General features: G+C 45.4%; 1 protein-coding gene across 1 annotated transcript; it reads left to right on the top strand.

The window, feature by feature from the left end:
• On the top strand, positions 1-27,242 carry LOC122444290 (death-associated protein kinase 2-like). Its single transcript, XM_043473017.1, has 6 exons — positions 1-17; positions 510-527; positions 3,582-3,803; positions 12,575-12,713; positions 25,897-25,942; positions 26,777-27,242. Exons 1-6 carry the CDS (start codon positions 1-3, stop codon positions 26,872-26,874), a joined length of 540 nt encoding a protein of 179 aa, XP_043328952.1. The 3' UTR covers positions 26,875-27,242.
• Positions 27,243-27,474: the final 232 nt, after the last annotated feature.

The following is a 27,474-nucleotide window of genomic DNA, read 5'->3' as shown; positions in this document are numbered from 1 at the left end:
ATGAGTGGCATTGGCTGGTATTTGGCTCTGTGTTAGTCACCTGCTCTCAGAATACCTCCTTTTGGCGGGAGGAGGACGCCTGCTCCTGTTAGGCCTGACCCCCAGTCACCTCTCGTTGCCTCAGCTGCTCTCACAGAGAGAACACTCAAAAGCAAACACTCATTTGCTTTTTGAGAGTTAGAGGAATTTTTCAGGCATGTGATACAGAAAAATGCCTCCGTTTCCCCCTAAGGAGAAGGGAAAGCTTTTTTGTCAAGGTGATCTGAAATATTTAGCTCTGCTTTATAAAAATCCTCTGCCTCCACCTCTGTGCTCCATAAGCTTAAACAAATAGTTTAAAGTCCTTACACTTTGGCTTTCCCATCCCTCAGGGCTGCTGATGCCAGACTCCTTGAGGTGTCAGGGAGGAGAGGAGCGTGGCCGTCCTGACTTGGAGACGCACAGCTGCCTGGGACTCGAGGCTTTGTTCAGTGTTTGCTGGCACCCGCTAAGAGGCCTGATGTCCCAAGGCCCAGAGTTGCTCTCAGGTACCAGAGATCTCGCTGCACGTGTTCCCTCTGACTTTGGGAGGCCTGATTTAACCCCACCTGCATCAGGCCCTCATGTGTAGACAGTCCACAATCGGTATATGGGGCATAAATAGCTGAAACTTTAGAGTTAGCAGACAGTGTGAAATATACATGGCTCCACAAAGCCTTCCCAGCCCAGCCACCGGGGCCCTCTCCCTCCCCAGAGTTCCATCTATACCTGATGTCTGAGTCTTTGGTCCCTGCCCCTTGCTGTGCAGGCAGAGCCTGGCACAGAGTACATGCTCAGGTAGCCCTGGGTAAAGGGGGATGAGGGGATGGAGGGATGTGTGAACAGGTGTGTGGTGACATCTCTACGATGGTTGCCACAGAATGGCATCTCTTATTCCTCACTTGCTCTACTTGAGGGTCTGTTTTTTTGATCACTTGGGTTCATTTTGAAGGCTGTCTCACTGAGGATTATTCTAGTAACGGAGTGATTCAGATGTGCTACTAGTTTCTGAGGCTGAGGCAAACACAGTAAGTCCCCTACATACGAACCTTCAAGTTGCAAACTTTCAAAGATGCAAACGTGTGTCCCATCAGTGTCAGGTGTGAGTGAAACTGCAGTTTGCCCTCCATCTCCTATTGCTGACGATCCTTCAGCTCCACCATCTCCCACCTCCTCTCTCTCCTCCAGTCAGGAACTCTTCTTGCTTGTTCCCTCGATGCCAGCCCCTGTGTACCAGCGGTTGTACTGCACTGCTGCACTTTTCTAGGGACTATACTGTAAGACTAAAACTGTTTTCTTTATTTGTTATGTTTTTTACGTATTATTTGTGTGAAAGTTATTATAAACCTATTACAGTACAGTACTATATAGCTGACTGTGTTAGTCAGATACCTAGGCTAACTTTGTTGGACTTATAGACAAAATGGGTTTACAACACACTTTTGAAATGGAACTCATTCTTATGTAGGGGACTTACTGTATCCAGAGCACTTCTTTGTGTGTAACTCTTACCCCAGCGCCCCTAAGAGAGTATATCCAAAGTGGTGGTTATGGTTTTTGTCTCAAGCAGTAGGTATTGTGGGTGTCAGGAAAACCTGGGACACTGGTGGAAGGGGAGTGGGAGGATCCCCAGGAAGGTGGCCATTAGGTAGTCTCCAAAGACTGAGAGTGGCCCCCAGTTATTGCCTTAACATCACCCCCAGTGATGGTGAAGGCCGCTGCCCTTCCCTCTGTGTGTGTGTGTAGGGGGCTGCCTTTAGAGCATTCAGGGAGGCTGGCCTGGGGCTACCTGCCACTTTGGCAGGTTTCTGCATACAGGTGGTCTAGTATTCCCATCTTTTTAAGAATTTTCCAGTTTGTTGTGATCCACATAGTCAAAGACTTAGGTGTAGTCAATGAAGCAGAAGTAGATGTTTTTCTGGAATTCTCTTGGTTTTTCTATGATCCAGCGGATACTGACAATTTAATCTCTGGTTCCTCTGCCTTTTCTAAATCCAGCTTGTACATCTGGAAGTTCTTGGTTCACGTACTGCTAAAGCCTAGCTTGAAGGATTTTGAGCATTACCTTGCTAGCATGTGAAATGAGCACAACTGTACGGTAGTTTGAACATTCTTTGGTGTTTCCTTTCTTTGAGATCAGAATGAAAACGGACCTTCTCCAGTCATGTGGCCACTGCTGAGTTTTTCCAAGTTTGCACCATTTCATGGATGCTGTCTAGGTCCCTGGAGTGAAGGATTCAGGCTCGGCCCTGAAGGACACTAAGCATAGTCTTGACTCCTTCAACCGTCTTAGCAGTTTGTGAACACTGGGCAGGGTCCTCAGCTCTTTGGCCTGGCTTTGCCATTAACTCTGTGATGACCTTGGGTGAGTCACTTGATGTCTCCTGTGCCTCAGTTTTCTAATATTTTACAATTCTCTGGTGCTATCTGGGCTCCCCTGGTAATTCAGCTGGTAAAGAATCCACCTGCAATGCAGGAGACCCTGGTTTGATTCCTGGGTTGGGAAGATCCACTGGAGAAGGAATAGGCTACCCACTCCAGTATTCTTGGGCATGCCTGGTGGCTCAGCTGGTAAAGAATCCGCCTGCAATGCAGGAAACCTGGATTTGATCCCTGGGTTGATAAGATCCCCTGGAGAAGAGAATGGCTACCCATTCCAGTATTCTGGCCTGGAAAATTCCATGGACTATCTGTCTTCTAATCATGAGAAACACCCACCGAGGTTACTAACAATGTTAGGCTGCCTCCACCCCATCCCCACTTCCACCGGGATCCCCTCAGCCCCGCTGGCATAGCCTCTGGCCTTGTCTTTAAGTGCTTTAGCCTGGTGTTTGCTCTGTCTTCTTATTCTCCAAGCCACTACCCGGCTTGTGTCAGGTAATTGAAGTTTGATTTGTTGGGAAGGGTTGGAAACCAAGGTGCGAACATGAGACTAGAGAGGTGGTTTGTCTCCTTACAGTTCTAAATAGATGAGTTTGTCCTTGCTTCCAGATAAGGGAGGCCCAAACAGATGATTGTTACTATTAGTAAATTGACTGTGCTGACCATTTTTACTATTCATTCATTCCCTACCTTGCGGCTTGTAGGATCTTAGTTCCTTGACCAGGGATCAAATCTGTACCCCCTGTGGTGGAAGTTCAGAGTCTTAACCACTGGACCACCAGGGAAGTCCTGCTTTTCCTTTAAAATCTTTCCATTAAGTAGTATAAACCTCTGGACCTTGTGGTTTCATCTGGTGAATCCAAGACAGAGGTTCTAGCTGAAGCTGTGTCATCTGGATCAAACCAGTAGCCTTTCAGGGCCTCAGTGTTCCCATCTGTACACTGGGAATGACAACACTGCCATTCCTTCCTAGTACAAAGTAAAGGATTCATAGGAACAGAAGGGGAGCCCAGAACTTGTTCTGTCTCCGTCTCCGGATGATGGCCAGGTGGGGATCCTGGCTGATGACGTGACTTGTCCTGCCCTGGAAGAAGGAGTTGCTGTGGCCGGGGGGTGGCGGCCAGGTCACTTCTCCCAGGACTGCAGTGATGTCCTCATTGTGTGTGTCTGTGTCCCCGCAGCGGCCAGTTCGCCATCGTGAAGAAGTGCCGGGAGAAGAGCACGGGGCTGGAGTACGCGGCCAAGTTCATCAAGAAGCGGCAGAGCCGGGCCAGCCGGCGGGGCGTGTGCCTGGAGGAGATCCAGCGGGAGGTGAGCATCCTGCGGCGGGTGCTGCACCCCAACGTCATCACGCTGCACGACGTCTTCGAGAACCGCACCGACGTGGTGCTCATCCTCGAGCTGTGAGTGGGAGCCTGGGACCCTGCGGGCCGCAGGCGTGGGGAGGGGGGCCCTCCAGCCACAGGCCCCAGAGGGAGCAGCAACCAGCCGGCCAGAAGCTCGACCCGGAGGAGATGAAGTCAGTAGGGGACGGTTACCCTCAGTTACCCGCTCCTCCTCCGGAACCCAGGCAGCAGAGACTGAGGGCCAGGGTCTAGGTCTGGCTTTCACTGGACCCTGGGGATCAAAGGGAAGAAGTGGCCAGCGCTGGGGTCCTTTCCTGGCTGGTGAGCACGTTAGAGGGTGGACGGGGCGGGGGAGGGGGGGGGGCGGGGTGTGTGGTAGAGCAGGAGGGCCATGAAAGAGAGTCTGTTTTTCAAAGAAGAGAAGAAGAAGCACCCTCCCAGCTCTGTGAAGCCCTTCCCCAGCCCTTTCCCTGAAAACCCCGGGGGCCTTTGTACTGTGTCTGATGCCTTTGTTATTATTGTGCATGCGTGCATAGTCGCTCAGTTGTGTCAGACTCTTTGCAACCCCATGAACTGTAGCCCGCCAGGCTCCTCTGTCCATGGGATTTTCCAGGCAAGAATACTGGTTATTGTAGCGACAATTATTTAGAGAGCTCTGCTGTAAGCCGAGGTGTGCTAGTTATCCTGTTCAATTTTCAAAGAAGCTGTGTTGAGGGAAGTGTTCTACTTACCCCGAGAGGACTTTGTATTCACTTTGCCGAGAATGTCTCTTATCTCATTTAATCCTCATAACAATCCTATCACACGGAGACTCTTATTATCTCCATGTTACAGACAAGAACACTGAAGTCCAGGTCACTTATTAGATCCTACAGCCAGGAAGTAGTGGCACCAGGGCTGGGGCCACACTGCTTGTGTGTGTGAGGTGGGATGGCCTTGGGCTGGGCCTACTGGGGAAACCTTCATTCCAAGTCTGGAAGACTTTGGATGGGTGATATACCAAGACTCCGGGGTTTGGTCGGGCACCTGATGTCCCTCCTGGAAACAATTCCATGGACTGGGGGTGTGGGGCTCTGGCGGACCATAGAGTTTGAGCTGGACAGTGGCACAAGTGGCGATGGCTGTGTCCAGTCAAGCAGCGAGACCCCGTGTTGGGAGTGTTCTGAGCCTCATAGGCGTGAGGCATCTGCCAGTGAGCAGAGGAGTAGTGGCATTTGTCTCAGCAGCCCCTGACTTTGTGACCTGGGGCAAGTCACCTCACCCCTCTGAGCTTCAGCTCTCATCTGTAAAGCTGGCAGCCATCCTTAACCCACCTGCAGGTTGGGTGGGCCACCTGACTTTGGAGACCATTCTAATTTGAGAACATACTCTGGTGTTGCCAGGCTATAGATTTATGTAGCAGATGGGTATTTGCATACTCTTGCATTGGATTCTTAAATTATCCAACTCAACATTCCAGTGCATAGAATCACCCATGCTTTGCCCTCCTCTAACTTCCAAAGTCCTCCATGTTTCTCCCAGGGGCCTCTCAGCCAGTTGGACTAGTCATTGTGTTGTAGCCACGTGTTCTGGGAAACAAACTCACTCAGAAGGACAGTGCAGATAGTGGAGTGCAGTTTATTACACCGGCAGGCCCAAGGCAGAGTCTCCTCTTAGTCAAGGACCCCGACCAGTTTTTGTGAAAACCTTATATACCCTAAGTGTACTTGCTCAAACCTACCTCCCCAACTTCCTTGAAATTAGTCTTGACAAGGTAAAAGAGAGAAACAATCAAAGTTAACCCATGATTCATGTGTCACAAGACTAGATAAACAGTGGACATTTATCAATAGGACTGTGGTCATATCCCGATAAACATAATGGAATTTACGACTTTGTTCTGTTACAGAGATAATTAGCATATTCTTTTAGGCAATGGAGAGTCTAAGTACAAGTCCTGAGGCTCTTTTATCCAGGGGTCTGGTTTCCCATTGGTATGCCACTTCTATAGACACTGGGCACAAAGTTCAGAGACCATTGGGAGAGTGACCATGTGTGTAGCCTAATGTTCACAGCCTGGCCTAAGATGGAGTCCAGCTCTGTCTGTTTCCTCCTTCAATTGTACACGCCTGCCTGGCTCAGACAAGCCTGGGGGGTTCCTACAGGTGCAGCCAGCGATGTGGATGGCCCGAGGTGTGACGTGTCCCAAGGCTAAGGGTCAGCAGATGGCATGCTGGTTCCCAGCAGAGAGTGACAAGCCCACCTTTGCTGGGAAAGCCAGGCCATTTCTTTAAGTCTATTGCCCCCCAAAAACCTTATAGCAACTAAAAAAGAAATTATATTCAGAAGCCAACCACCCAAACACAGCCATTTATGTTTCCCTGTGGTTCCTCTCAGTCTTTATCTATTTGTGTGCAATCTTTGTCCTTGTACAGTTTCCTGCTCTACTCCCCCTCCCGCACTAAGTTCATATAATGTCATGAAAAGCTTTTTTCCTCTTCACTGATTATATCATGTTTTCATTGAATTATATACATATATCTCCTTGTTGTAGGACATTTGATTTTTCAGTTTCTAACCATTAGATTTTATTGCCATAAAGCAACTTCTTCCCATATTTTCCCATTTTCTTCTGAATTAATTTTTTTTAGATAAATTCTCAGGAATGGAGTGACCAAGCTGACATTTTCACCAAGGACAGTCTTGGTTAACGAGTACCACCTGCAACATGGGAATATCCCATCTCGCTGCAGCCTTGCCAACCCTGGGGAATTTGTTTTAAAGCAGGATCCGTTATTTATTGTCTTTCTCTCTATATATATTTAATATATATTATATATATATATATATATATATATATATAGTGTACATATATATATATTGTGTGTATATATATTTTTTGGGGTGAGGGAGCCATGCTGTACTTCATATTGGATCTTGGTTCCCAGACCAGGGATCCAACCCATGCGCCCTGTGGTGGAAGTGTGGCGTCCTAACCACTGGACAGCTAGGGAATCCCCAAGTCCTTTATAGTTACAATGATGTTTGGGGATTGTTTGCTGTTTTGGTCACTTTAATTGGCATTTCTGTGTTTTCTGGGGAAGTTGTCTGTTACTGTCTCTTTGTAGAAGCCTAGGAGTTGGGATCTAGGATGTTCTTGAGTTGTCGCTGTTTCTCCAAGCAGGTCATGGTCATTTCTCCAACCATGGCTAGCAAGCAATCACGTGCCCTCTTCTTGTGAGCCATCACCGCCTATAACATCCCTTGTCATACTAGGACTCCTGTGGTCTGCTTGAGCTGCTCTGTTCGTGAAGTTCTGTCTGTTCATAGTTTCTCTACCTCCTCCTTAACTCTCAAGCTGTCTCACTGTCTCAGGGTGCCAATCTGTGGTGCTAGGGATTGCTAAGACAGTGTCTCAGCCTTGTGTGAGCAGGGTCTGAGAGAAGGACCTTCCAGGAGAGAAGGGCTTTTCATGGGCTTTAAAAATATATTTACTTATTTATTTGGCTGCATCAGGTCTTTGTTGCGGCACTTGGGATCTTCATTGTGGCATGCGGGATCTCTCATTGCGTTGCATGGACTCTCTGGATGTGGCTCACAGGCTTTAATTGCTCCACCGCATGTGAAATCTTAGTTCCCTGACCAGGGATCGAACCTGCATTGCAAGGCGGATTCTTTAACACTGGACCACCAGGGAAGTCCCTTTCCATGTGCTTCTGTGTGTGACCTTGTTCACCACTGTTGAGCTGCTCAGGAACCTTCGGCCTTCTGGTCCTCACTGTGCCCTACCAGGTTCATGGGTTTGCCTGATACTTAAACATGGGTGTCAGAGCCCATCTGTTGATGTTTGCAGATTTTGTGGATACAGTTACCTCTCAGCACTGTTGTCTGGTGCAGGGCTTCCTCCTGCTTCCTGCTGAAATGGCCAGTGCTCAGAGGGCATCCCAGCCCTGATTTAAGTCCCCTTCAGCTGTTATTACCCCGTCCATGATGGCCAGTGCTGCAGCCACCTCTCCTAGGACTGATGAAAGCAGGGGTGGAAAGGATTTAGCTATCAGTATAAATTAGCTTCCCCTGAAGGAGGACATGGCAACCCACTTCAGTATTCTTGGCTGGAGAATCCCATGGACAGAGGAGCCTGGCGGGCTACAGTCCATGGGGTCACAAAGAGTTGGACACAACTGAGTGACTTAGCATAGTACAGCACATAAGTTGACTTCTGTAGGGTGTAAAGAATATTTTCAAACTCTGAAGAAATTAACTCATGTCACATGTGGAGCTGGCTTTGAAAAATGTAGGTCTGCTCTGGAAGGTTTGGGCAGCCCTCCCGTCCCAGGCTCCTGACCCCTCTGGGGCCCCCTTGACTCCAGGCTGGTGGAAAGTGATACCTCAGTGGGTGCACTGAGTCCTGGGGACTGGGAGCAGAGCAGAGTCCAGGCTGTTAGGTTTTCTTTTCCTCTCTAAGTTAAATTGTTTAGGGATGTGAGAGAAGAGAAGCTTGGGTGGAGCGGGGTGACTCCAGGGCCGAGGCCTTGGAGCTGAGAAACTCTGGGGAGAAACTACATTGTGAGGGTAGCAGTTGGGTTGAAACAAAACCCAGGCTTCTTTGTTTTTGTTTTTCCCAATTATTTTTATTAGTTGGAGGCTAATTACTTCGCAACATTGCAGTGGGTTTTGTCATACATTGACATGTATCAGCCATGGAGTTACATGTACTCCCCATCCCGATCCCCCCTCCCCCCTCCCTCCCCACCCGATTCCCCAGGGTCCTCCCAGTGCACCTGGCCCGAGCACCTGTCTCATGCATCCCACCTGGGCTGGTGGTCTGTTTCACCATAGATAATATACATGCTGTTCTTTCAAAACATCCCACCCTCGCCTTCTCCCACAGAGTCCAAAAGTCCATTCTGTATATCTGTGTCTCTTTTTCTGTTTTTCATATAGGGTTATCATTACCATCTTTCTAAATTCCATATATATGTGTTAGTATGCTGTAGTGATCTTTATCTTTCTGGCTTACTTCACTCTGTGTAATGGGCTCCAGTTTTATCCATCTCATTAGAACTGATTCAAATGAATTCTTTTTAATGGCTGAGTAATATTCCATGGTGTATATGTACCACAGCTTCCTTATCCATTCGTCTGCTGATGGGCATCTAGGTTGCTTCCATGTCCTGGCTATTATAAATAGTGCTGCGATAAACATTGGGGTGCACGTGTCTCTTTCAGATCTGGTTTCCTCAGTGTGGATGCCCAAGAGTGGTATTGCTGGGTCATACGGCAGTTCTATTTCCAGTTTTTTAAGAAATCTCCACACTGTTTTCCATAGTGGCTGTACTAGTTTGCATTCCCACCAACAGTGTAAGAGGGTTCCCTTTTCTCCACACCCTCTCCAGCATTTATTGCTTGTAGACTTTTGGATAGCAGCCATCCTGACTGGCGTGTAATGGTACCTCATTGTGGTTTTGATTTGCATTTCTCTGATAATGAGTGATGTTGAGCATCTTTTCATGTGTTTGTTAGCCATCTGTATGTCTTCTTTGGAGAAATGTCTGTTTAGTTCTTTGGCCCATTTTTTGATTGGGTCATTTATTTTTCTGGAATTGAGCTTCAGGAGTTGCTTGTATATTTTTGAGATTAATCCTTTGTCTGTTTCTTCATTTGCTATTATTTTCTCCCAATCTGAGGGCTGTCTTTTCACCTTACTTATAGTTTCCTTTGTTGTGCAAAAGCTTTTAAGTTTCATTAGGTCCCATTTGTTTATTTTTGCTTTTATTTCCAATATTCTGGGAGGTGGGTCATAGAGGATCCTGCTGTGATTCATGTCGGAGAGTGTTTTGCCTATGTTCTCCTCTAGGAGTTTTATAGTTTCTGGTCTTACATTTAGATCTTTAATCCATTTTGAGTTTATTTTTGTGTATGGTGTTAGAAAGTGTTCTAGTTTCATTCTTTTACAAGTGGTTGACCAGTTTTCCCAGCACCACTTGTTGAAGAGGTTGTCTTTTTTCCATTGTATATCCTTGCCTCCTTTGTCAAAGATAAGGTGTCCATAGGTTCGTGGATTTATCTCTGGGCTTTCTATTCTGTTCCATTGGTCTATATTTCTGTCTTTGTGCCAGTACCACACTGTCTTGATGACTGTGGCTTTGTAGTAGAGTCTGAAGTCAGGCAGGTTGATTCCTCCAGTTCCATTCTTCTTTCTCAAGATTACTTTGGCTATTCGAGGTTTTTTGTATTTCCATACAAATTGTGAAATTATTTGTTCTAGTTCTGTGAAAAATAGCGTTGGTAGCTTGATAGGGATTGCATTGAATCTATAGATTGCTTTGGGTAGAATAGCCATTTTGACAATATTGATTCTTCCAATCTATGAACACGGTATGTTTCTCCATCTGTTTGTGTCCTCTTTGATTTCTTTCATCAGTAAAACCCAGGCTTCTTGATACCCTTGAGAAGACATGCCTGAGAGCTGATGCACGTGTTCCCAGCCTCGGTGTCAGGGCTGGGACCGTCACCCCAGCAGGCTCATCAGCCTCCCACTTTCCAACTCTCCAGGGGCAATTCTCAGGGCCACCATAGCTGTTCCTCTCTTCATCCAAAGGAGAGCATGTCTGTCCGGGTCTCTTGACCGGATCACACTTTCAGGTAGAGCAGCTGATTACTGAACCCCCACCCCAAGTCCTCACCCAGCCAGGGCCTTACATCAGTAACTTTGGGTGACAGGACACATCTCCATTATCATGATATTCTTTTACCTTTATGCATCATTCAGTTTAAGGTAGGAAGGGCAGTATATGCCCGAGGTCACAGCCTCCCACAACCCAGCAAGGCTGCAAGTATGAGAACAAAGGTTGGGCTGGGTCCTGTGTGTTCCCAGGGGACACTGTGGATTGGAAAATTTGCCAAGGACTCCAACAGGTCTCTTGCAAATGCCAAGGTTTCACTTCTCTATGATATAGAATATTCTGTGCCATGTTAGTGTTTTCTTTTAAGTTTTATTTCATTTTATTTTTTGGCCACACCTTGAAGCTTGTGGGAATGGAACCCATGCCCCTGCATTGGCAACGCAGAGTCTTAACCACTGGACTGCCAGTGAAGTCTTGCTGTGTTGCTATTTTAAATGTCTTCTTTCCTTTGTTCTTTTATTCATCCACCTTCTCTTGAATGTCTTTCTTGCACACAGTGCTGTGAGAGCAAAAGGTAATGTAGCCGGGGAGAGAGCCAGCCAGACGCTGGCAGCCCAGGGTGAGAGGGCACTCATGCAGCTGGACGGGGATGTCAGGGGACAGCCCAGGGCATGGGGTGACTTTGAGTTTTCCTTTTCTCAACAACAGTGATTTTATAACAAGATGCTTAAGCTAAGATTTAGTTTCAATTTTTCAAGTTGTATTACTTTGTAGGTGTTGCTGTGTATTCCCTATTGTATCATGGCATGTCCAGTTGTTCTGTTTCTCATGATGCTAAGATTGATGAGTGGATCCATGTATGGATATTTTTAAAGAAAGGAAAAAAGATTTTGAGGCTCTTTAATTAGGATGGACTAGGTGACAGGGCGTGAATGATTCCCAAAATGGACAGAAGCCATTAAAAGATCATCTGAGGTCTCTTAAGGTATAGTGGTTGAGAGTCATTCTGCTTGGGTTTGAATCTTGATTCTCCCACTTACTGACTGTTTGACCTTGGACAAGTGACTTAACCTCTCTGAGCCTGTCTCTTCAACTGTGAGATAGCAAAATAATAATCCTTTAGCTCACAGGGTGTTGTGATGATTAAATGAGATAATGTGCAAAAAAGTATACATAATGCTCCAAGTATTCAATGACTATCAATTACCATTATTATGTTGCTATTATTACAAAAATACAGGTCCTGAGGCCTTGCTGCTAGAGAATCTAATTTGGTAGGGTCTGTGGTAGGACCTGAAAATGTGCATGTTCAACAAGTTTTCCAGGTGATCCTGAGTTCCTGGATCCCCTGGCCCTGATCCCTTCCTGAGATCTTTTCCTTGGGTGAGCATTGACTATGTCCCAGTTCCTGAGATGTGCCGGCTAGATACTTCAGCATGTGTCAGAGGCCAAACACACCCAGTAGGACTGCCAGATTTAGCAAATAAAAATCTCCCATTTTGTCTGGCAACCCTAAATCCCGAATTCAGGTAAAACTGTAAACTAGTCTTTACAAGGGAGATTCTTTTTGCTCTGTTGGTTTCTCTTCCTGCCACATCAACTATAACATACTGGAAAGTGGAGTGTGAGGACAAAAGCAGAATTTTAGAGTTTTGAAAGATGAATATAAAGGATGGATCTCAATGGTTAAGGTAGGGATATGCCTTTGAAGAGGTCATGCCTTCTATAAAGTCACAGAAAGGGGCTTTGTGAACAATCATGGTCAGTCTGCCCATTTTGCAGGTGAGGAAACTGAGGCCTGCCTAGAGGAGGCAGGGCAGGGAGTTGTCCAAAGCCAGTAGCAGGGCTGGACTGGAAACTAAGTCTCCATTTTCTGGCCCAGCATATGTTCCTCTTTGTTATCCCACATAGCACTTTTTTCTGTCCTCGGTCACCTCAGTCATATGGCGGGAGAGCACCCAGGGTAACCAGGGACCTGAGCCTCGAGTGTTAGCAGAGGCCTTTTTGCTGTCACCTGAGGGTTCCACCTCTTGTGATCCAAAGGGAACACAGCAAATAGAAGTAGTAGCAAAGTCAGTCTCTGTGCTGGCTGGACTGAGCCCGAGAGGTGGATGAGGGGCTTCTGCCCTGCAGAGTGCCTGGGGGCAGGGGCGGGGGCAGGGGCTTGGGCTTCTGGCACATGGAACTGACTGGGCCCGGGCCCTCCCTACCAGTGTCTTGCAGAGTGTCCGGAGGAGAGCTCTTCGACTTCCTGGCCCAGAAGGAATCCCTGAGTGAGGAGGAGGCCACCAGCTTCATTAAGCAGATCCTGGAAGGGGTGAACTACCTTCATGCCAAGAAAATCGCTCACTTTGATCTCAAGGTCAGTGACGGGGGGAAGGGAAAAGAGTCAGTTCAGGAAGAATGGACCCAGTCTCTCCAAATGTCATTGCCAGCAGGGGTCAGCACTCACTTGACCTTCCTCCCTCATCTTACAGTTGAAGACTCTGAGCTCCTGGAAAAGAAATGATGGCCCAGGAGTGTCCCTGTCCTGAGTTTCATTCCACAGATCAGGTTTCATTCATGTAGGGGCTGATGGCAAGAAGCTTCTGAATCAGACTACAGGTACCTTATCTCTTTCAGGGGGCACTTGGGGTGTAATTTTTAAATAAGTGAGCCAAGGACAGGAAATGTGAAACAAAACCCATTTCACAAGACTGAATTTTTCAGTAACCAAGAGCTCATTCCCGAGCCACAGAGCTAGATGCCTTCAGATGAGTACTGCTGAGGTTGCCTGGCGTTCTGAACCCAGCACAGCGACCAGCATCCCTTGACCAGAGGTTGGAAATCTTAGAGCCCAGTGACCACTGGCTGCATTCCCCCACCCTACCCCTTCCTGTAGCCATGAAACTGCTTCCAGAGGCCCCTGATCATTGGTGGTCACTGGCGTTCAGGGTTGAGAAAGTCCATGGTGACCACATAGAACTTCACAAAGCAAGAGTGTGGTCAGAGTCAAAGGATTGGTTCCCATAGTAGCTGAGCTCAGGTTCATAGACTGTTGAGCCTTTACAGACAGGTGAAGCATAAAGATCCTCCAACCTGTGATCAGGGGGACCCACTTACCAGGGAGGAGACCCACTCATTTTGCTGTGCAGAAATTCCTGTGGTGTCTCAACCACTATGCTGAGTGCCTGGGTGTTGCTACAGGTACAAAAGCAACTCAGGACTTCTCTGAGCTTAGCTCCTCTTTTCCAGGAACTTCTGCAGGAATCAGAAAAGAGAGATCAATAACTCTAAGTGCTGTGATAGGGGGAAGTACATGGGAGCTGGGCATCTAAATAAGAAAGCATCTAAATCAGACTGTGGTGTCTAAGAGGACTTCTTGGAAGAGGTGGTATTTGAGTTGAATTTTGAAGGATATCAGGCATCATCAGAGGGGAAGGGCCTTCTAAGGAAGAGAGGTCAGCAGATACATGGTCCTGAAATAGCATTCAGGGTAGTTCAGGCAAAGGTTGAATGTGCTGAATGGAGAACCTGGGGGAGAGCAGGAGGCAGACTCAGGGTATGGGAGCTAAGCCAAGGAATTTGAACTTTACTCTTAGAGATACGGGACCAGGTGAGCAGGGAGGTGAAGAGAGCAGATGTGTATTTCAGAAAGATCCCTCTGAATGGGAGCACAGATAGAATGGGGACAGTAATCTGGGTGAGATGTGGCAAGTGCCAAATTAATTTGAGGAGGGATGGATTCAAGATCTTTTACGGTTGCTCTGAAGATTGATTAGGTACCTAGTTAGATGTGGGAGATGAGGGGGAAGGGAAGGCAGAGTCCAGGAAGACGCCCAAGCACTGGCTTGGGGTCCGGCGCAGAGAGGGTTTGGCGTGCCTAGGGTCTCACTGGCTGCACCAGGGCATGGGCTCACATCCCACACATGGATTCCAGCCCAGTTCCTTCTCTGCCCTGTGGGGTGACCTGCTGTGAGCCTCCCCTCCTTAGTCTAATTGTCGCAGTATCTTGAATTCCTCCAACAGAAGCCATCTTGCAGAGTCTCGCTCGGGTGTCACAAAGTACAAATCAGGGTCATCAAGGAGTCTGTGGCCTGGGCTGGCCTTTGGACCTCAGGATGATAATACACCAAGCAGGAAATGGGCTACCTGGATTCACCTGTGACTTCTTCCTGATAATGCTGTGGATAGTTGACTTATTTTCTGTGTCTTTTCTGGCTCCAGGAGGTCCAGATTGGGTTCTTGAACACAAATGATAATACTTAGCTGTCAGAGTTGTAGAAATGAGACAGAAGCAGGATTAAGTGCTGGATACTAGATAGATGCTCTGTAATAGTAGCTGGTACTGTTATTTCCCTTCCCGTAACAGAGGAAAAGAAAACACGGCTCTTGTTTTGGGCCCTGCTAGAGTAGGAAAACAGAGCCTGCTGCTGCTGCTGCTGCTGCTGCTGCTAAGTCTCTTCAGTCGTGTCCGACTCTGTGTGACCCCATGGACTGCAGCCTACCAGGCTCCTCCGTCCATGGGGTTTTCCAGGCAAGAGTACTGGAGTGGGGTGCCACTGCCTTCTCCGACAAAGCCTGCTAGTGCAGTTCAAAGTTGCCCAGCAGAGAGCTGAGCGTGGTTGTTAGGTGGGGTTGCTGGTGGGGGATTCTTGTCTGGCTCCTGGGCTCAATCTGGACATTTTCCACAACCTGGAGACAGTCTGGGTTTTTCCTGGATGCTAGGGTGAAGATGCTGGTAACCCCGACCCTGCCTCGTATCCTTAGCATTGTGTGGACTCTGAGCCTTCTGACTCCCCTCCCATGGGTCCCTTGGCCCAGGCCCAGCTGGGCAACTTCAGAAGTGATGAGTAGCTGGAACTCAGTGGGATTACCTCATGATTGACTAGACTTCCCGGAGCCAGAATGTGAGTACGTGTTCCCCTTGGCTGGAACTTCCTGCCGCTGGGGGGACTCGTGTAGGAGTTCCAGCTGGTGGCTTAGAGGGGACTTCCTGATTCCATGTTGTTTCTCACCATATACGATTCATTTTATATGAACACATTTCTCTTGCTGATTTTCCTTCTCCATGAGGGTTCTTGGCCTTCCCCTCCTCTTGTATTCTGTTACTTCTTGCCAAGTGAGTCAGGCTAGCTTGGCCGCCCCGTGAATTCAGTCACCATGTTATCTCCACGCCCTTACTCATGAGCTATTCTCCATGCTCACCTTCCAGCTGGAAGGAACAGGTGATGGAGGAGGGTCAGCTCTCTGGCTGGCCTTTGGAATAGGAATGACCTCTCCTTCCATGTCAGCCATTGTGTTAGTGCCAGGGAGGATGAGACTCTATTCCTGCTTATGATATACTCCCAGTCTTGTGGCAGAGAGCTGATGAATGAAAAGATTGATGTACAGTAAACAGTCTTGGTGAAAAGAGATCATGGCATGTTATTGCCTGCATATCTGTGATGCATCCTTGTCACCCATAGGACAAATGAACCTATCAAATGAGCCCCGGTTCTGGCCTCATTCCCCTTTCCCCACTCCAAAACACGAGCCCCAGGCACCAAGATGACAGATAAATGCCCTGTCTCCGCTCCCCTGCACTGTTCATGCTGTGCACATCCAGGAAGCTACTAGTCTTCCTTTTCTCTGCCTGCGGACTTCCTGCTCATCCTCCAGGTCCAACAGTAATGCCATTTCCTCTGCGAAGCCTTTCCCACGCCTTGCCACCTCCCAGAGCGTAACGAAGAGCTAGCCTGCTTCCTTGCTTCTCTTTCCCCTTGTACAGACTTCTGCTGGGAGCATTTATTCCTGTGCATGACTTTCTGCTCTTGTCTCTAGTGCAGTGCCTGACACGTGAGTTACTCAGTGTTGGATGAATGAGTGAATGAAGGAATGAATGCTTTAATAAGACAGATGCACACATGGATAGCACCTGGAAAAGGCAGAAGAGGTTGTGGGCAGTTTTCAATTCCATGACATGACATATATTGAGGGACTGTTGTATTATTCTTTAAGGGCAGGGTGACAAACATCAATAAGATATGGCACCTGCCTTACAAGAACCCACCCTCTACGGGGACATGGCCACAGTGAGACTGGTGGCGAGGCCATCTCGAATAAAAGCTAACCACAATTCTCACCAAGAGACACTCACTTCCAAGGGGTAAGCTCTCTGCCTACGCAGAATGAACACCACCTTGACGTGTGTTATAAACCCACCGTGGACAGGCCTGCTGGCCTGAGTAGGTAGAGGGGTGCAGGTGGATGATGTTGCCCTGGACGTGACACTGGGCTGACTGCCCTCATCCTTGGTAGCCCCCAAGGTACCATCTGGAGGATGGATACCAGAAAATGTGGCTCAACACCACCCAGGAACCTCACCTTGGTATGTGACCCCATACCAATAAAGGCCTTGCAGAGGGCGTTTCTGTGTGGTTTTCTGTGTATTTTGGATTTGGGAGCTTCCCCTCTGAGTATGGGTGTGTCTCCCCCATTCTTCCCCATAGCCAACCTCAGAATTCAGAAATGGCTGGTGGTTCTCAGATCTGATGTGTATTTTAAGCAATGAGAACACACCATGAGAACTGAATGAAATTGTATATGAACCAGGAACCCAGAGCTGTGAAGGGACTTTTTGATTTACATAAACAGTATTAGGAGGAGTGAATTCCTGAGCAACATACCCCAACAATCTAAATTCCTCTATGCCCTGATCATCCTTTGAGCTGTCTTTATGTTCATGATGTGTTGGTTCTGTTCATCAAGCTTTCATAAGAATGATACTATGCGTGTGTGCGTGCGAAGTTACTTTGGTCACGTCCCACTCTTTGCAACCCCATGGACTATAGCCCACCACGCTCCTCTGTCCTTGGGATTCTCCAGCAAGAATACTGGAGTGGGTGCTGTTTCCTTCTCCAGGGACTCCTCCCAACTCAGGGCCCAAACCCATGTCTCTTAAGTCTCCTACATTGGCAGGAGGGTTCTTTACCACTAGTGCCACCTGGGAAGCTAGTGATACTAGCTTAGTAGAACTTATTTATTAGAATTTCACCAATGTGCTTTTATTTTTATTTATTGATTTTGGCCATGTTGTATGGCTTGCGGGATCTTAGTTCCCTGACCAGAGATTGAACCTGGGCCCCTATAGTGAAAGCGGCAAGTCCTAACCACTGGACCACTGGGGAATTCCCACTAATAATGCTTTAAATGTGCATGATACTTTCTAGAGGACAGCACGCTTACACATCTCTCCTCTCATTTGATTCTCGTGGCTACCCACTGAGGTAAAAGGTGTTTTTACTTTTTATACATAAAGCACTTGAGATTAAAAGAGGTTAAATTACTTGTCCAAGACCACACAGGTATTAAATGACAGGGCTAGTACTTGAACTTCTGGAGAAGAGAATGGCAACCCACTCCAGTATTCTTGCCTGGAGGATTCCATGGACAGAGGAGCATGGTGGGCTACAGTCTATGGGCTTGCAGAGTCGGGGACATGACTGAGTGATTAACACATAGTACTTGAACTTAGCCAGTGAGGAGGCACTAACAAAGCTGAGTGTCACCAGCTTTTGTTTCACCAGATTCTAACAGGGCAAATTTTGTACTTGCCTGCATCATGCCTTTTACACGTAGTTAATCCAAAGGTCTATGCTGTGCCATAAGTTTATCTTTTGCACAGTTAAGTTTTCATCTGTTTACATTGGTTTTTCTTTCTAATAGATTATTCCTCATACTTAAAAAATCAATCTGTGCTCTATTAATTGCTATAAAATGTGCATGCATTTGAAAGTAGATCTTATAAGAGTAAAATGATTTCCATACTAAAACCTTGGAGCATAAAACAGAGGTGAGACTTGGCAGTTTTTTAAACAATTTGTTGTATTTATTTATTTTTGACTGTGCTGGGTCTTTGTTGCTATGCATGGGCTTTCTCTAGCTGCAGCGAGCAGGGTCTACTCTCTAGTTGTGGTGCATGAGCTGCTTCTCATTGCAGTGGCTTCTCTTGTTGTGGAGCACAGGCTCTCGGCACGTGGACTTCAGTAGTTGCAACTTGTGGGCTCATTAGTTGTGGTGCATAGTTACTCTGCAGCCTGTGGGGTCTTGCCAGACCAGGGATCAAATCTGTGTCCCCCGCTTTGGCAGGCAGATGCTCAACCACTGGACCACCAGGGAAGTCCAAGACTTGACGGTTTTGACTGTCAAGGTAGATTAGGGTGAGATTGAAAAGGTTTAGGGCAGACCAAGAAGTTGGTATAGGCAGTCACAGCCGTGGAAGACTTTCCTGTCAATTTTTTTTTATTATTATTATGAAAACATTTCAAAGCATTTGAAGAAACTAAGAATACAACGGGCACCATTATGTCTTCCTCCTCTATTCAACATTTGGCCACATTTGCTTTACCTCTTTCTTTAAAACAGAAAAATATATTTTTATATTTGTATTTATATAAAAGCATCATTGGGCTTTCCTGGTGGCTCAGTGGGTAAAGAATCCACCTGCAATGTGGGAGACCCAGGTTTGATCCCTGGGTTGGGAAGATCCCCTGGAGAAGGAAATGGCAACCCACTCCAGTATTCTTGCCTGGAGAATCCCCATGGACAGAGGAGCCTGGCAGACTACAGTCCATGGGGTCATAAAGAGTCAGACATGACTGAAAGACTAAGCACAGAGCAAAAGCATTATATATACATATATGTGTGTCTAAAATATCTTTAATAAAAATTTAAAAATAAATAGTAAAATATATGTAATTTAAAAAATTATGGTATAATCTGAAAGAAAATTCTAGCTATATTGACCCTTTACCCTAAATACTTCAATAAGCATCTCTCAAGATTAAATTCAGTCTCTTACCAACCCATAATGCCGTTATCACACTTAAAAAAATTAACAGTAATTTGTGGAAGACCTTTAATTGGTAGAGAAACATTATTCTATTTCTGATTTAGAAAGCAAATTCTCCTGGCAGAGGAGAGAGAGTAAATAGGAGAGAGTGAGCCAGTTGGAGGTAATGATAAGAATGTGGGAAAGAGGTGAACCAAAGATCTTCAGTAAGCCTCTTTTAAATGAAACTGATGGTTGTTTATGCTCTTATAAAAAGTAATAAGTCATAGAAAATACAGAAACATACAAAGAAGTTACCTACAGACTCCCTACTCCAAAATAATCACTATTAACTTTTTGGTGTATCTTCCCCAGCTTTTTATGAACAGTGTGTGTGTGTATGTGCGTGAGAACTGTACAACCTTTACAATCTTCTCTCCTGCTTTTTTCACTCTATATTCAACTCAAGCAGCACACGTTTGCTCTGTAATGATTTATTTTGCTATTGAGGCTTCTATGTAAGTCTCTCCTGATTTCCTTAACCACTGGGTGTGTTCCAAGTGTGGACCTTGTTTCCTGGTCCTCATACCCAAAGCGTGGTTTGTGTCCCAGCCTCAGCGTGTGCCCCCATGAGCTCTTCATCTCATGAAGCCCCAGGTATCAGCCTGGGAGCCTGGACCCTTAGGAATGCATGTTGGCTGCTTCATCAACTACTATGAGGCCACCCTAGAGTGATCTGAGGAGAAGTGAAGTGAGGACACTGAGCTCCGAAATGATTGAGGAAGGAAACAAAATGTGGCAAAAAATCAACTATGGAGAGCCATTATTGAAAGAGTTGAAATTTGATGGTAAATGGGGAGCATTAAACCAACCAACTGCTTCTTATAAGATACAGCAAGAGGCCACATGGGAAGCAGAAAGAGAAGGGGATTGTGGGTAGAGCCTGCATTTGAGTCTCAGTGCTGCTAGGGGATATTGGGCAGGTCATGGACTGACCTTTCCTGGCCTTGAAAGTGGAGATAATATTGCCCCTCACTTCCTCACCTGGGAGAGGAGTGAGGGGCCAGGGAGAAGTCAGTATTTCTGAAAGGGTCCTGCAAACTCCAAGACTCATTACAAGTGATGGCTGTGAATTTTAACTAGCCTCCCTATGAGGCCATGTTTCTCCCTATTCCTCTCTTTCCTCCAAAGGGATTCATAAAAGGAGGTGGGCATAGAGACACCCAAGAGGGGAATGAATAAGGTGGTGTGTTCCAGCCAGTAGGCTGAGCAGATTCCCAGGGCGGGCAGGACACTGGGTGTGAAGTTGGTCTGACTTGGAGTAAATACCATGATCCTTGTTTTACAGATGAGGACACTAAGAGAAAAATGCAGTGCCCTCCTCCTCTTTGGTCCTTATTACCTCTGTCATCACTGTTAGTTGCTCAGAGACCCCTGCTACTGCCGGGTGCCCATCGTCCTCCTCTCTGGGTCCCTGCCCAGGCCTGATCTCCACTGAAGTATCATGTGTTCAAATAGTACCTTTTAGGTTCCATTCACATCTCCACCATCAGCCCTCCCTCTGAGCTGATCTCACTAGGAGTGAAAGAATCTGATTCTGGAAGTGGTGAAGGGTGGTGCAGACAGCAGCTATCTTGGCGCTAAAATCCCTGAGTGAAAACCTAGCAGCACCACTTGGTAGTCGTGTGGCCTTGAAGCAGTTACTTAACTTCTCTGATCCTCGGTTTCCTCACCTGGGAAACTGGTGAGGAATTTAGTAATTTAGGAATGAGTAAAATTTAGGAATTAGTAAAACAGTAATTTAGTCTATTCAGATTCTGTGCAGTGGTTTTCTGGTAATAGCTGGACTCCAGTAAACAAATACATGTACACACACACTAGATTACTATAAATTCTACTGATATAAAGGTTTATAATATAATTTACAAGTATAAAATATATAACACTTTATTTTGTTAACTTCACAAAATAAATTGATTCTCACAGAACACTTAGTTAGTTGTATCTGTAGCCAACCTATGGATGCAGTAGACAGATGAGTGTAGTTTCCAACAGGATTGTTGGTTGGTATTTTTGTTTATGTTAGTAAGTAAAGTGAAAGTGAAGCAATGAATACTGCTTGTGCATTGGAACTTCACAACTTCAGTGATGTGAGTGGCTTCTTTTCTGAATTGGATAATAATTTCTGAATATTGAAAAATATTTCCTCAGTTTTCTCTGGTAGCACAAAATAATAGCTAGAGACACAGCACACATAAGTTTAATCTCTGTTATTAAGTGATCTTTAGCACTTCCTAAGTCTAGAATCAAGAATTCAAGTCCTGATTTGTATTGTCTGCCAGTTTCTGTGGTGTAAATATACCTGCTGTGGCCAATTTCAAGGTACCAATATTGCTGACACTGACTAGAACTGGGAAGAGGGGTGCAGTAACATACCATGATGTTAACATGCCATGATCTCTATTCAGAGAGAAAAGGCATTAAATAACTTCAAGAACATAAAAGATAAAAAAATATAGTAGAAATTAGAAGCAATAAGTTGTAAGTGTTTTAAATATAATTTAATTAAACATATTTCCATAATTTAATTTTTAATATTAAAACAATATTCTTACGTGGCTCAGTTTAACACCTGGCTCACAGATTCCTGCAATTTAGCAGCAGTCTCTCATGAGCCAGTAGGCACCAGCTTTAGCCTACCCTAAGCTCTCTGAGACCCTGGAGGTGAAAGCATTTTGTAAACAGGACAGTGCTATATGCAGGCTGATTGTTGTGGTAACGGCAGTGGTGTAACAGTAATGGTGCAGCCAGCATTTATTAAGGGCTGTAGTAAACATGCAGGCTCATCTCTGAGTGCTCTGCTTGTGTTTATCTACTCCTTTAATCCACATGACAGACCCTATGAGAAAGGTTCCATGGTCATGGCCATTGTATAGAAAGGGGAGGTTCCTCAAGGGCTCTTAGGGTCTCCTGAGAACCCAGTACCATGTTAATATTTCTGTTTTGTGGATGAGGGGTCAAGTGGTGAGTCAATTGCCAAGGTCACACAGCTAGCCTGGGGCAGAAGTGGAGTTCAAACCCAATTCTGTCTAAGAGAGGCCTTCTCTAGTGTTGGTTCCCCAAACATTGAGCACCCTGATTTTGACTTCTTTGCAGAACTTGCTTTAGAAAACCAATTCTGGAGCCTCACTCCCAGTGAGTTGATTTAATTGGTTTGGTCTTTTTTAACACAGTCTCCAGTAGATTCCAGTGGGTAACTAGCTCAGATGGGGCCCCCAAAGCACAGCTTGGGGCTCAGAATGTCTGAATTGAGACCCAGGTTCTTCCCTGGCTAGATGGAGGCACTGGGCATTCATAGCTGGGTGGCCTTGAGGATCTAATAAGGTGATGTGTGGGAAGAACTCATGGCAAATGCTAGTTGTCATGTGGCACAGACCACAGAACCAGAGGTCAAATTGCCAACACCCGCTGGATCATTGAAAAAGCAAAGGAATTCCAAAAAACATCTACTTGTGTTTCATTGACTGTGCTAAAGCCTTTGTGTGGATCACAACAAGCTGTGGAAAATTCTTAAAGAGAAGGAAATGCCAGACCACCTTATCTGCCTCCTGAGAAACCTGTATTCAGGACAAGAAGCAATAGTTAGAACCAGACATGGAACCAAGGACTGGTTCCAAATTGGGAAAGGAGTACATCAAGTCTGTATATTGTCACCCTGCTTATTTAACTTATATGCAGAGTACATCATGTGAAATACTAGGTTGGATGAAGCACAAGCCAGAATCAAGATTGCTGGGAGAAATATCAATAACCTCAGATATGCAGATGATACCACCCTAATGGCAGAAAGTGAAGAGAAAGGAAAGAGCCTCTTGATGAAGGTGAAAGAGGAGAGTGAAAAAACTGGCTTAAAACTCAACATTCAAAAAACTAAGATCATGGCATCTGGTCCCATCACTTCATGGCAAATAGATGGAGAAAAAGTGGAAACAGTGACAGATTTCATTTTCTTGGGCTCCAAAGTCACTGCGGACGATGACTGCAGCCATGAAATGAAAAGACACTTGCACCTTGGAAGAAAAGCTATGACAAACCTAGACAGCATATTGAAAAGCAGGACATCACTTTGCTGACAAAGCTCTGTATAGTCAAAGTTATGGTTTTTCCAATAGTCATGTACAGATGTGAGAGTTGGACCATAAATAAGGCTGAGGACTGAAGAATTGATGCTTTCAAACTGTGGTGCTGGAGAAGACTCTTGAGAGTCCCTTGAACAGCAAGGAGATCAAGCCAGTCAATCCTAAAGGAAATCAACCCTGAATGTTCACTGGAAGGACAAATGATGAAGCTGAGCTCCAATTCTTTGACCACGTGATGCGAAGAGCTGACTTTGGAAAAGACCCTGATGCTGGGAAAGGCTGGGGGCAAGAGGAGAAGCGGGCGACAGAGGATGAGATGGTTGGATGGCATCACCAACTCAAAGGACATGAGTGAGCAAACTCCAGGAGATAGTGAAAGACAGGGAAGCCTGGTGTGCCGCAGTCTGTGGGGTCACAAAGAGTAAGACACGACTTAGTGACTGAACAACAACAGCAACAGGCCACTTTATGTGTCTTGTTTGATCCTGTTAGTAACCCTCTTGAGGTAGGTTTTCAGTTAATCCTAATTCACAAGTGAGAAGTCTGAGGCTGATAGAGCTTCAGTAACTTGCCCAGTGTTAGACTGCTGGTAAATGGCAAAACTGGCATTCAAAGCCATGTTCTAAGTCTCTGTCTATGTTGATTCCCTAAAAACAGGTTGTGCAAGAGATGTGCATGTGACTGCACTGGTTCATTCATACCTGCATCCCATCGGCCATTCCTGAGCACCTACTACATGGCAGCCACTCTTGGGTAGAGCAATGGAAAAGAGAGACGAAGCCCCCGTCCTCCCTGTGGGGCCACGGATACTGGCGAGGGGAAATATAAGAGGCAATTGTAGTGCAGTTGGTTCTCTGCCAGAGGCATGTCCACATACCATGCAGGCCCTTGGGTCTAGTTGTTGGGTCTGCAACAACTAGCTGTGTATGTTGATGGGGGTGGGAGGGTGGGGGTTGTCACAGGAGAGGTTCCAGCAGGGAAGTGGTGGAGCTGGGTGAAGAGCAGAGGGGAAGAAACTTGTCAGAAAGGCATTCTTGCAGAGTGAATTGCAGGTTGGGGTAAGGGTGATGAAAATCAGCCGGGATGTAGCACAGTGTATGCAGGCCAGAGGTGGGAGGGCCTTGAATGCCAGATGAAGACAGACTCGGGCCTGGGGCGCACTGGAGCCTGGTGGGGAGGGGCTATCTGTGGTCTCATCTGCAGTGTGCCATGGAGTGATGGGACTGGATGCCATGATCTTAGTTTTTTGAATGTTGAATTTTAAGGCAGGATTTTTGCTCTCCTGTTTCACCTTCATCAAGAGGCTCTTTAGTTCCTCTTCACTTTCTGCCGTTAGGCTGGTGTCATCTGCTTATCTGAGGTTATTGATATTTCTCCCAGCAATCTTGATTCCAGCTTATGCTTTATCCAGCCTGGCATTTCACAAATTTCCCTAAATTACCAAAGTAAATGAGTATATGGGGTCTCCCAGGTATGTCAGTGGTAAAGAATGCGCCTGCCGATGCAGGAGATGTGGGTTTGATCCTTGGGTCAGGAAGAACTCCTGGAGAAGGAAATGGCAACCCACTCCAGCCTTCTTGCCTGGGAAGTCCCTTGGACAGAGGGTCCTGGTGGGCTATGACTCTACAGTCTATGGCGTCGTAAAAGTCAAACATAACTTAGTGACTAAACAGCAACACCAACAAATGAATATAGATTGATTTTGTATCACCTCCTTTGTTGTTCACAATAAGACTTACTGTTAATGACATTGATGGGATTTATATGGTGTTTTGTATTTTAAAGAAAACTGATCAAGATGGTCTCTAAGGTCTCTTATAGCCATAATAGGTTATGATTTTTCCCCATCATGAAAAACATTTGTCTCAGTAGTGAATAAGTATATGAGAATTAGATCAGGTGCTCCAATGTTCCCTGAAGAGTAGACAAATCTTTATCATATAGCATGATTTAGTTACCACAATATTTGCAATAATTTTGTGGGTTTGTCTTAAAAACTCTGGTTCTTGGAGGTTAGATCATTTGAGCAAGTGAGTGCAGCGGGACCCAGAGGGATAGCTTAACCAGTGGTGTACTTGAAAATAAATTTATCAAGATAATAGTAAATGAGAAAATGATGATACTGAGAACTATATATCGTGAACCCATTTTTATAAAATATGCAATAAAAATAAATTTCCAGCCTTGGTGGGTATGTGTGTTGTGAAAAATTACATGGGTATAGAGAAAAATATGGAAGAAAGTACACAAGATTAAAGTGACTTTCTTTTGGGGTGGGGCAGGGAGTAAGTTTAGATACCAATTTGGGAGGAAAAGGCAGAGTACAGGGGAGATATTTTGGAGCAAAACATATATGAGATCTCATCTGTTTAAAATCGTAGGTTTGTGTTTATAAAAAAATAATGAGAATACCCCCTGTAGACTTTCCTCATGTGACCAAAAAAAAGAAAAAATCCTTGTAACTTAAGCCTTCATTTTAGCAAAGAGTGTGAAGATGTGTCCCAAGTCTTTGATGTTGGAAACAGGATTGGACTTTCATCTCTAGGCTCTGGAGTTCATTGTATATTCCACCTCACTCATCTAAATGTTTTGCTTTCAATGTATTTTTTTCCTAGTTGGAAATCTACATTTCTGAAGGAACCCACTCAACAGAGGAAGAGAGTAAGTGAATTTTGAACCATTATTAGAAAACAGCTTTATATAGTACTTTATCTTGGATATTAGGTTCTTCCACCAGCCAAGCATCTACTGGGTCATTTGCAAGAGTACAAAATCAGCTACTAGCTTTTCCTTGAGAAGAAAGTAATTTTTTCAGTGGAATGCTGGGTGAACTAGAATTAAGCCCTGTGGATATTGACTGGTTTAGTCCAGGGGCCACACATCTGTAAAGAATGTGCAGCTCTGGCAACCTTGACGTACAGACTCTGAGGAGAGCTTGCCTCTTTTCTTTGGTGGCAGGAGAGCGAGCTGTATGTTTGAAGCTGAATTCAAAGGTCCAGAGAATAAAGCGTTAGGGAATGTCGGGGTAGGGGTTGTCTTTGTGAGTTTGGATTAATGTATTATATTGAATTTTTTTTTTTTGGCCATGTTCTGTGGCATGTGGGATCTTAGTTCCCTGACCAGGGGTCGAACTACAGCGCCCCCTGCAGTGCAAGCATGGAGTCTTCCTGGGTGAATGTATTAAAATGGGAGTAAAGAACACCCCCCCCCCCTTTTTTTTTTGAGAAGCTTTTTTATATAAAGACTCTCTGGCCTACAGAGAGGAACAAGGTGGCAATCACTTAAAAACAGCAGAGATGGAATTCAGGAAAAGCAAAACTGAAATTACAGGAAATTTTTTCTCTTTAAGTCTTCCTTTCAAAACTTACAAATATTTAGCCAACATCTGCATTAAGTTTTCAAGGAGTTGAATTCTGTTTTAACAAACTAATAAAAATATTGTCTGCTGCTGTATATTGACAGAGTTATGCTAACTTGTGTGTGTGTGTTTTGTAGTCAACAAGCAGATAAATGACAAAGAGCGAGTGGCGGCTGCCATGGAGAACCCCAGCTTACGGGAAATCGTGGAACAGTGTGTCCTGGAACCTGACTGATAGCTGTTTTAGAGCCACTGAAGTATAATCATTTGATATATTTGTTTAAAGTCTTTGTAAAATGTAAAAAATTCATGTTTAATACATAGGTGATTTGTACCTCAGAGCATTTTGTTAAATGATGATTTCCAAGCAAGATTGAATTATAAGGTAGTACCTAGTTTGTTCAATGTCTAACATTCTCAGGATTTGTAACCCTTAAATAATCAGACAAAGATATTTTCTAGTTACTGTGTGTAAGATGAGATGCTATTTTTCTGATGCCCATTCTGATGCTTTTCATGTCAAAATATTTACTGTGCCCAAGTGTACTCAATTTAAACCATTACTCTGTAAAATAAATAAAACAGATGATTCTTGTACACACATTAGAATGTTTTTATTTAATTGTAAATTTCAGTGTAAACACTCAAAGATACTTCCAAACCTTTATTTTCTGATTATTATGTAGAATCAGAGATAGGAGAGCTAAGGCTTCCCTGGTGGTCTCGTGGTTAAGAATTCCTCTGCCAACACAGGGACACAGGTTCGATCCCTGGTCTGAGAAGATTCCACATGCCATGGACCAACTAAGCCAGTGTTCTGCAACTACTGAAGCCC

This window comes from Cervus canadensis, chromosome 6, assembly GCF_019320065.1.
Source record: "Cervus canadensis isolate Bull #8, Minnesota chromosome 6, ASM1932006v1, whole genome shotgun sequence".
NCBI classification, from domain to species: Eukaryota; Metazoa; Chordata; class Mammalia; order Artiodactyla; family Cervidae; genus Cervus; species Cervus canadensis.
The sequence above is the reverse complement of the archived record's forward strand: the minus strand, read 5'-3'. Positions and strand labels throughout refer to the sequence as shown.

What these genes read in the sequence shown, in the direction of transcription:
- LOC122444290 (XM_043473017.1), top strand. An exon ending in GTGGTGCTCATCCTCGAGCT is followed by an intron (nt 3,804 to 12,574) that starts GTGAGTGGGAGC and finishes AGTGTCTTGCAG; the next exon opens with AGTGTCCGGAGGAGAGCTCT. An exon ending in CCACTCAACAGAGGAAGAGA is followed by an intron (nt 25,943 to 26,776) that starts GTAAGTGAATTT and finishes TGTGTTTTGTAG; the next exon opens with TCAACAAGCAGATAAATGAC.